Source organism: Delphinus delphis, chromosome 4 (genome assembly GCF_949987515.2).
Source record: "Delphinus delphis chromosome 4, mDelDel1.2, whole genome shotgun sequence".
Taxonomy (NCBI): domain Eukaryota; kingdom Metazoa; phylum Chordata; class Mammalia; order Artiodactyla; family Delphinidae; genus Delphinus; species Delphinus delphis.
In genome coordinates, this window is record NC_082686.1 from 69,147,169 (window position 1) to 69,157,876 (window position 10,708).

At 42.8% G+C, this 10,708-nt stretch overlaps 1 protein-coding gene across 1 annotated transcript; it reads right to left on the minus strand.

Moving 5' to 3' along the window:
• Positions 1-1,184: 1,184 nt before the first annotated feature.
• ROPN1 (rhophilin associated tail protein 1) lies at positions 1,185-6,258 on the minus strand. The gene is made up of 3 exons (XM_060009919.1): positions 6,143-6,258; positions 2,630-2,747; positions 1,185-1,355 (listed from the first exon to the last, which is right to left on the minus strand). The coding sequence occupies exons 1-3, from the start codon at positions 6,256-6,258 to the stop codon at positions 1,185-1,187; spliced, it is 405 nt and encodes a 134-aa protein (XP_059865902.1).
• Between the last annotated feature and the right edge of the window lie 4,450 nt (positions 6,259-10,708).

A 10,708-nucleotide genomic window follows, 5' to 3' on the forward strand; every position in this document is an offset into this window, starting at 1 on the left:
AACTTGTGACCCCGTGAGAATTTCATAAAACGTGCCCATTTTTTATTTCTCCCCTGTGATTTTCCCCAATCCTTGGGGCTAATTCCACAGAAGGGTGATAGTGCTGACTGGCAACTTATCTGCCTCTGCTGCTGAGAGTACTTTATTCATTGCATAAGGGTGCTAGAAAGGGCAGCGAAGAAGGAAAAAAAAAAACCCACAAATGGCCTCTCCTCTCTAAAGAAATAATTATGCTGAAAGTTCAGCAGCAGCCACAGGAAAAGTTGGACTACAGTATTTCTGGTAACTTTTCTCACTAACAAAAGTGTCTAATGTGCATACCCAGGATATTCGAGAAGAAAGAACAAGATTGTATTTAAATATACTGAATGACTCAAACTACCTTTTTCGTACCATTTAGTTTTGGCAGAGGCCGTAATTTTCTCATTAAGTTTTAAACTTGTATGTATTTCAGGGATTTAAAAAAATCATTTTTCTGACTCATTTTCATTTAAGTTATTATAATAGTGTTTGACAAGAGTGAGTCCACATATAAGATGATACCTAAAGCTTTTAAGTATGTATATGAACTGGTTTCTTTAAAACAGGAAAACGGCTTTTGCCGTTGTCAATCAAGTCAAATTTGGAAAAGGCATGAATTTGTATGAGCATCCTGCATCCCTGGGGATGTCAGGACTCTGAGTCTGGAAATAGCCTCATCTCTCCTTTCCTGCTCTCTTCTCTCTGACTTTTCTATCCAATTATGCTTATCAAATAGTAGTTTTCGATAAGGCTGCACCTCTTTTTAAAAATCTCTATTGGTATATCTTCTAGGTGTCTGAAACCCAAGTATAAGCCCATCTTCTACAGCTGGCTCTTGGTTACCTTAAGGAATATGAATGGAGGGAGTGGAGTGGTAATGGAAATAAACCTAAGTGCAGTGACTGAAATTCATAAATAATCCCAAACCTGCATTTTAGTTGACCTCTCCCCAGAGCCTGATGACAGCTTTCCCCTCCCTCCTCCTAATCCCTGCTTCTGGCTGATGAGCAGAGAAATGACCTCAATTCAGAGAGGAGAAGGAGTAGACAAGAAGGGGCACACTCCTCATGAACCCTGGGGAGTTGACTGTGTGTTCTTACCAGCCCTCCCCGCCTCCGCCAGGTCCCTAGAGATTTTCCCTTAAGGAACAAAAACCATTAAAGCTAACTTACAACTCCAAGAGAGCTGCAAGAAAGGGCGAGAAACTTCAGCCACTCAATCTCCTTCATGAAGTGGCCCACGTTCATCACACTATTAAACAGGTCGGGTGGGAGATTCAGCACCTTCCACATCTGGGCCAGCTCATCTGCTTGGACGATCAGTCTGCCAGCAACCTGCGGGGCCGGGGACAGACACAAGACAGGGAATGAGGGACAGGACAAGAGAAGGCCCTGAGAAACCTACCCGGGGCAAGGCCTCGGTTCTCCTAGCACACAGCAAGGGGTGGGGGAAGGTGTCAGGGGTCAACAGAGACTCTGTTTGGCAGTTCTCTTTGTAAGCGTAGAGAAATATTCAGCCTAGTGAAGAACGTGCTGAGATATAATCGTTCAAACTTCAGGTATCAGAGTTATGGGGGAAACATACATGTATATTACACTTTAATTTTTTTCTAGTGCTTTTATTATCTGCTGTTTCATCCCTAGGTTGTCCCTGTAAGGCAGATAAAGCAGCCCGAAAATGAAACCAAGGGGCAGAGAACTTGTCTGAGAGCACTAATTAGTGGTGAAACTAGAACTAGATGTTAAATCTCTTGCTTCTAGACTCCGCTGAGTTCTTTGCACTAGACTCTGAATGCATCGCTCACGCTTTCCTGGGAATAACGTGGGGTCTGTGGTCTGGATGCCTAATGTTGCTTGGTCCCAGGTACCTCGGATCTCTGCCATGTCTACTGCACAAGGTGCTTGGTGGTCAAGAGGGAAGGGCGCAAATGGCCAGTTGTCGGCCAACAATGCAATAATGGTGCAGATGCCCCAGTGAAGTGCTACTACACCTTCCCTGGTCCTCCGATTCCAGTGAAATGCTAAGCCTCTGGGACCAAGGCAGTCGGCTAAGTCAGTCCTGAATCACCCCAAACCTCTTGGTCCTGGATCCTAAAGTGAGGTATAGTAGTGCTAAGCCATTTTTCTTGGGAGTTGGCCAAACTGCAAGCTTTCTCAAGACAGACCCTCCTCATCCATTCACAGGACAGCTCCCAGGACGATGTGGCTGTGGAGAGAGCCTAAAAGCTAGGCTATGTCTGCACCTGGGGTAACTGGGGAACTATAATATGGCCCTCCCCAACTGTGATTGGCATCGTATCTGGGCTTGATCAGTAAGGGAGACACTGGCAAGGCATGTGGACCTGCACTTTCTGGAGAGAAGGAATTCACATTGCATTGAGCCCCTGGACATTCTGCCAGCTTCAGGACGACATGGGATGACCCAACTGACAACTCAGCTTACAGCCTATTTCACCATGATTCCTATTTCCCCACGGGAAGATTTACTCTCAGTGCATGGTTTAGTGAATTTTAAGACAATGGTGAGTGGCCAGGTGACTTTTGTCTGTACGCACCCAACCTTGACATCGTCCCTACATCCCCCCTCCGTGCTGCCGTTTGGCCCTTACCCGAGAATGCAGGATCTTTAGCAGGTCCGGTGTAAGCTCAGCCCAGTTAGACAAAGTCACTCGCTCAGACCAGTCTCTCACCGGAGGAACCTCTCCACGGGACATAGCCCCAAAATAACTACAAGAAAAAAAAAGTTGGGGGGCTAGGGGGAGCAGCCTCTACCTCAGTGGCCTCTGGAGGCTTTGGGAATCCCCTCTCCCTTTTCTTTGAGGGAAGGGATGGAGGAAAGAACATTTATTAAGTGGCTTCTATATGCCAGACACTGTTTTTAGTTCATTTATGTACAGGAAAAGCCTGAATGTGTTACTTTACCCTTAAGGTATAGAGATGGCTTAGGGAATAAAAAGATTTGTTCTTCTCTAAGGATGAGGAGTACCAAGTGCTTGGTATGGAATTCCCTGAAGCATATTAGGTCTGGGTATTTTTTTCAGTCATTCCCTCCTGAGTGTTTTATATACATGTGTGCACGTGCACACACATACATACACACATATAGGCATATGTATTGAGACAGATAATATATTGACATAAGTATTGTATATGTACATATGCATGTCTATTTTATGTGTATGTATATTAAAGGAGAGAGAAAATTGTCATTTTAAATCCCCCACTCTTTTTTATGAAGGAAGAATCCTAGTACTTGGAGGAGATTTTTCTTTCAAATATAAAAGTCTTTATGCTTGGTACGATGGCTATCTACATACTTAAAGTTGGTCTTAGGTAGTAGTAGGGGTATGTAATCTTGGAAAGAGAAGTTGGAAGAAGATTAAAATGACTTCCATAAGAAAGAGGAGGAGATGGGGTGCTCTGGGGGGTGAGCCTGGAAGGGTTTCCAGCTGGAGGAAGTGAGGCTTGGGGCTCCATCGGGGAGGGGAGAGAAGTTTGGCAGGGCACTAATGGAGGCTCAGGTGAGAAGACAAGCGCAAAAAGGGTTTGAGATGAACTCACGTGGGGTGTGTGCTGTAAAATCCTCCTCTATCTTCCTTCAGAAATTTCAGTAACATCTGCCTGCCCATCAGTGCTTTGTGGAATGGACTTTGTTTTGGTGCAGTGTGGACAAACACTGAGCCCTGTTTTGGGATTGATCTATGATGGGAAGAGGCTGCCTGCTGCAGAGATTGGACACGAGCAGTTGATACTTGGGGCACCGATGCCATATGGAAGGGCCTGTCTTCATCAGAAGCCTTGTTATTGACTACCCCTGGATCACAGCCTCTGCCCCCTCTCTTATTAATTTTATTTTATTAATTTCTCCAGATACAGGTAATATAAAAAGAATACAGAGGGAATTTTATAAAAGCCATACAATGATGGGGCAAACCACTCTTTGTCTCTAAGCCACTGCACAATGCAGAGCAACGGCTTCCAGTACCAAAACACCTTCCAGGCACCCGTTGGAGGTCACCAGCAGGGGGAGCAGAAGAAATACGTTCAGGTGACCTCTACCGATGTGCATGAGCAGTCTCCGCAGACAGGTCAGTGGTCGGGTGGGTGTGGCTCAGCAGCGATGTCTTTGGACCTTGCAGCAGAGTTGGTTAGAGAACGTGGAAATGAGGCTGTAGTCATGGATTTCATCCTCTATGGGTTATTTAGCGTCTTCTGCAGTGAGCAGTTCCATGGTTCTTCAAATTTGTGTGGTCACACTTACCCACCACAAGACAAATTAGTTTATGTCCTGCTGATGTCTGGTAGATGGTTTCTTCATGGACAACACATATGCAGGAAACTTTTGCTTGTGGTGAATTAAGTAGACATTTCATCCGGGAAATACTTTGTGGAGTTTTACCTCTAAAATGCTGCAGGTTTGTAAGTTACATTAAACTGTCTGACAAGTGTTTTCCGTGTCTGAATACATGGAGAGTGTTCTTAGATCATGTTCTCCTTTTTCATTGTAGTTAAACTACAAACTGATTCTTCACAGATATCTAAGACATTTATAGCACATGATACAATATGGGGGAGCAAGCAGACTACAACAGTGGAATGTTTTCTCCCATAAATGTCAGGGACAATACCAAGAAATGTCATTTTTCTTGCTATAAAAGCAGTGCAAGAACAATAAAATGGGGTTTTAAACTATCGTATAGTATAGAACAAAGTCTGTCTGAGTGTGCCAAAAGAAATTAGTCTTCTGACGCTAAAATTCAATCTTAGAGGTAATATATAAAATTTAGACTAGAAAACTAAACAGAGTTCATTACTAGGCAAAGCAACCCTATTTGTGTCTATTTTTATGAGCACCACAGGCTTATTTTCCTTCCATTTGTAAAAGCTTCGTCCTAGCCCAACCCAGGAACCGGAGACTGTGTGAGGCTCCTCTTAGATTGCGTCGTGAGCCTTCTCAAAGGTGTCCGCACCTTCTTCTCACCACCTGCCCACCGCACCTCCTCAACCTCATGCTGTGGACATTCTCCCCTCCCCCAACCCACCAGCTCCACTCTGCAGCCTCTCATTCCTCATCCCCCTCTCCCACTGAAGCCCTATAAGGAGGTCATCCCCAAGCAGTAAAAATCGCCTGAAAATGGTCCCCGGGAGGTCTGGTCAGCTCCTAACTCCTGCCCCAAGCCTCAGTTCCCCAGTTCAAGCAGGCACTTTTTGTCTAAGAAGCCATTTGGTAGCCGGGAGGCTTTGTGTGTGAAGCTCTTTCAGCCTCAGCCAGCAGGTATTGTGTAAGCTCCTTCCATTGAGCAGCCTCTGGAGGTGTCTCCTGAAGGAGGACACCTGTGGTGGAGGCACGCTGTTTGCAGCCGAGCCGGTGCTCCGCCTGTTCCCATCACGCTTGCCTCGCTTCTCCAGAATGCAACGTGTACTGTATGGACATCCTTATGCTGAAGGAACGTATTAGTTCAAAGACACAGTCAAGAAAATAACAATTTCCCCAAAGACAAGATACAAAGTGTCTGGCTGGGGCGCAAGAATGAGTTTTAACAGCAGTAGAGGAAGGTGTCCCATTGAAGGAGTAAACTCAGGAGCGAAGCCACTTGGACTGATCCCACACAATCCTCCACCTGGGCTCATCACATCGCTCCCCCACAGGTGCACTGCTGCCATCTAGTGGTTAAACCTGAGGATGAGGCCCTGGTTTACACCAGGGAAAGGCAGGCTAAGCTCCGCGGGATTCTGAACCCTTCTTTGCACTGGGACGGGGGTGGGGGAGGGGTGGAGGTGGAGGGCAGGGACAGGGTGGAGTGTGCGTGTGTGATGTGATGTGGTAATCTGACTCTTGCTGATTGCCCTAGGACACTGCCTACAGCTCTGGCGTCCTATTGCTCAGTCTCGTTCCCTTGGGGGAGGGTCTCCATCCTCGCCCGGTTTGCTGTATTTACGTGTGGATTTTAAAGCACCAAAGCAATGCAAGAACTGAACATCCCAAAGAGTATGCCGATCAGTCCCGACTCCCAGGCTGCAGCCGTGACAGCCTCCTCAGTTTTCCAAGACCTTCCCTCCTCCACCCCCTACCTCCACCTCCAATGGGAACCACGGGCTGGAGGTGAGAAAGGAGTACGTACTCGGCGGCCCACTGGATGAGATCTTGCGGCTGGGTCCGAATGGCGGCTTTGGTAAATTGCTTCAGCAATTCCGGCAGCTCCGGGGGGATGCATATTTGCTTATGTGTCTGAGGCATTGGTTGGTTGACCTATTGTCGGGGTTGGGGGTGGGGAGGAATAAACAAAATAAAAATCTTTGAATCATAAAATGACAGGAATCTTGGATAGGAGGTCATCCAGCCTCTGTTAGACACTCTCAGTATTGGGGAGTTCACTATCCCACAAGACAGATCTCCAAGGTTAGAAAGTGTTTCACTAATCCCTGCTTTTTGTTGTTGTAATTCCTTCATTTACATAAAAAACACAGAATACTATTTGCTCATTAAAAAGTAGATATTAACAAGAGTAAGCAAAAATATCCCTGGTGATATCCCAAAATACTGGCTGTCTCCTTCCAGAATTTTTTCAGTGTAAATATATATTTGTATATATAAAAATGGGGACATACAAAACAGCTTATTTACTCAACATCTTATCATGACCATCTTCCATATCATACAACTCCTGTTGGCCCAATAAGCATCGTAGCAAAATTTACTCTGTGAATCCTCTATTACGTGACGTTGGGTTACGTATTTCCAAATAAAAATAATCATTAAACAGCCATTTGATGAACATCTCTCTGTACATTTGCAGGTACTCATCCACTTTAATTGTAAAAGAGAAACTTGTATATTTCACTCAAAAAGTTCCAGGACAAATTGAAACAAAACATGAAAATCCATAGATGGTATGCAACACTATACACAAATAAGCAGCAGGTGAAAAGTCTTTGCTTTTAGTAGAGAAAGAGAGACTAGATGTTCTGAAAAGCCCTGTCTCTTCAAAACACCTGGATACGAGACAAATCTGAGCAAATGTACCTTTCAAATTGCCTTGCTGAGCTTGCAAGAAAGCGAGGGAAATCCTCATGTGCCAGATAAGTGAGTAAAGCAGAAACCAGTGTGGAAAGCAAATGAAGAAATTAGAGCTGACTTGGGGGCAAATGTAGACACCAGGAACTTGAAGCTTTGAGACAAATGGCCAGGCAAGGACTGAAGAAGTAAATAGCTGAACAGAAGACTCTCTCATCCCCCCAAATCTGAAACCCTCCAAGGCTCACACACTTTCAGTGTGAAAGGGTGGGACTGAAAATATCTGCCTAATGTCAGGGGGGAAGAGGCACAGAAATATTTCTCTCTTGCTGCTACTTACTGGGGGAGAAATAGTCTTCCACGAATTTGTAGCCACAATCTAGGTCTAAGTTTTAAATTTATACCATCAGCCTGGTTGGGAAATCCCAAGACAAGAAACCAAAGTGGCCTCAGGTTGGTGGTACTCCATTATCTTTTACTTTATGTTCTTTTATTTAGAGGAAGAAGAGTATAAAGATATTAATTTTAAACTTTGTAAAAAGTCAAGTACACATGGCAAAATTTCAAGAGTAATTACTATAAAAGTAATATAACCACCAAATCAGTAGAAAGGAGAAGAGGAATTAAAAGCACTAACAACACAAAACAAATTGATCCAAAAGAAGGCAAGAAAGGAGGGGCTGGGGGAAGCATAGGAAAGGTGGCTAAACAACATGATAGAGGAGAACCCATATATATCAGTAATCACAATAAAAAGGAAAGGTCTTAAATGTGCCGGTTAAAATACAGAAAATATCAGACTGGATTTTTAAAATATCCAGCTGTAGGCACATCTGAAAAGACACAAGGACCAGAAAGACTGAAGGTAAAAGGATATATGGATAAATAGGCAAATAATAACCAAAAGAAAGTTGATGTAGATGCGTTAATACCAGACAAAAGAGACTTTAAGGCAAAATGCATTATTAGGAATAAAGAGGTCACTACATAATATAAAAGCTTCAATTCATCGGGAAGATAGCACAGTTCTCCATGAGTGTGCTACAGACATCACCAAGGGTGAATCTCACGTTGCTGGGTGGAAAAAGCTGTATGTTGTTTAGGGTCACAAATATAATAAGAACAGTATTACAAGAAATTTAATTATAAAGAAATATAAGAAAGAGCAAGGGATGATAAACACAAATTCAGAATGGCATTATCCTCGGTAGGGGAGGGAGAGGGGTATCATCAGGGAGACAACAGGAGTTCCAACACTATTAGTAATGTTCTGTTTCAAGCTGGATGGTAGCTGCCTACATGTTTGTTTCATTATTCTTTCTGCCTAAATTTACATTATGCATTTTATTCGTATGTATGAAATATTTCATAATTTAAAAAGAGTTACTGCTACAAGTTGATTGTTTCTGATAACTTTTCATTCTACCTAGCAAAGGACAGTGACTTATTTTGCTCATATTGTCGGATATATATATATGTGGTAAAATATACATAACATAAAATTGACCACTTTAACCATTTCTAAGTGTACAGTTCAGTGGCATTAGATACATCCGTTGTTGTGCAACTGTCACCACCGCCCATCTTCACAATTTTTTCATCTTCCCAAACTGAAACTGTACCCATTAAACAGTAACTCCCATTCCCCTCCCCACAGCCTGGCAACCACCATTCTACCTTCTGTCTCTATGAATCTGACTACTCTAGGGACCTCATATAAGTGGAAACAGACAATATTCATCCTTTCGTGTCTGGCTTATTTCACTTAGTATAATGTCTTTAAGGTTCATCCATGTTGTAGCATGTGTCAGAATTTCTTTCCTTTTTAAGGCTGAATAGTATTCTATTGTTTGTATAGACCACATTTTGTTTATACATTCATCTTTTGATGAATTGTTGATGAGTTGTTTCCACCTTTTGGCTATTGTGAATAATGCTGCCATGAACAGTACCTGCTCCAGTCCCTGCTTTCAATTCTTTTGAGTATATACTCAGAAGTGGGATTGCTGGATCAGATAGTAATTCTAATTTTAATTTTTTGAGGAGCCACTGTACTGTCTTCCACAGTGCCTGCATCATTTTACTGTCTGCATATATTTTGACAGGACCTTTTAAGTTGTTGTGCAATTGTTTGATTTCTATTCTGAAGGCTCAATGGCCTCATGTCAATAGAAGGATGGTCCAACTCTAATTAAATAGGCCTCCATGACAATACTAATGATAACCTTTGTTGGTATAGAGCAAATATAAGAAAGCCTTTACTTCACCTTACTGCCTCTTCTAACAGCTGTTCTGTGATCTCTCTTCATTTTGGGGCACAGACTGTCTAGTAAGTTTTTCATACCTAGTCTTTTTCTTCAATGCTCAATCCTTGTTTAATCTCGTGCAACTTTTCTGCTCTCACCATTCCATTGGTCCCTTAAAGTCATCAATTACATCTATTAACTTCTTATCTGTGCCAGATGAGATAATCCTGTGCTAAGTATTCCGTATACATTTTTTTTCACTTAATCCACAACATATCCATATGAGGTAGGTGTATTATCACCATTTTACAGATGACGATGAAACTAAGAAAGACGATAAAACCTTTGAAATGACACGTAACTAATAAGTAACAGGCAGGATTTGAACATACACAGTCTGAGGCTGGAGATGGCCAGTTAAACATGGCTGTCATCCTTTCTTGAGGCTTTCTCTTTTTTTGATGGCATACACTATTCTTGTTTTTATATTTTCCTCAGCACCCCTCCTGTCTCCATAACTCTTCCCCCTTCCTCCTGCTAAGCAAGACTTAGTGATCTTCCCAAAGCTCAGTCTCTACCATTCTGCCATTCTTGGAGAGCTCACATCTACCACGAAACAGTATTGATGACACTTGTTGGTCCGTCCCGGACCTCTGACCTGTGCTACATTTCACACTCCTTACTGCTTCCAGGACATCTCCACTAAAACTCATTCTCCATCTCCCAACTAAGTCCTCTCTCCGGATTTGTTTCAGAACACGATACCACCATTTCCTCAGTCATTTGGTCTCTATTCTCCTTAATCTGTTGACTCTGTCACTGAATCTCATTGATGTTTCCTTGGAAATGCATCTCCAAACTCATCCCTTCCTCTCTTTTTCCACTTCTTTTAGTCTGGTTCGGCCCCTCGCCTCCTTACGGGCAACCCTGTCTCGGGTCATTCTCTGGTCTATTCTGGCCGGTGTGTTGGGATCTATCTTCTACTGTTGTTAATAGGTGAGAGAGCCCAGCTCACAAATGATAATCATATCCTGACTTTCAAGGTTCTCCATGATTTATACATGTAATTTTATACTATAATTTTTTTAATATAATTTTTTACTAGTATTTACGAACACAAATTCCTAACACATAGTCTACTCTGGGCACTTTCCAAGAAATTATATACTCAAAGCTTAACACTTTCTCATCCATTGTTAGCAGTACCTATCCTCAGTATGTTGCTAGTTCTGGCTGGCTTACTTGAGATGCCCTCCCTCTTCCTTGCCATCTGTTAAAAACCTGCACAGCCCGGCCAAGGTTCATCTTGAGTCCATACTATGCCATAAGCCTTCCTACAAAACTTGAGTATCATCAAATATTATTTGTAGTACACATTTTACCATTTTATCCTATTCTGCCTTTATAGATCTCTAAAGCTGAGCTTC

Coding starts and splice junctions, on each gene's coding strand:
- ROPN1 (XM_060009919.1), bottom strand. CDS start 6,258: ATGCCTCAGACACATAAGCAAATATGCATCCCCCCGGAGCTGCCGGAA. Junction 2,748..6,142: donor CTCATCCAGTGGGCCGCCGA/GTACGTACTCCT, acceptor TTTTTCTTGTAG/TTATTTTGGGGCTATGTCCC. Junction 1,356..2,629: donor TAAAGATCCTGCATTCTCGG/GTAAGGGCCAAA, acceptor CCGGCCCCGCAG/GTTGCTGGCAGACTGATCGT.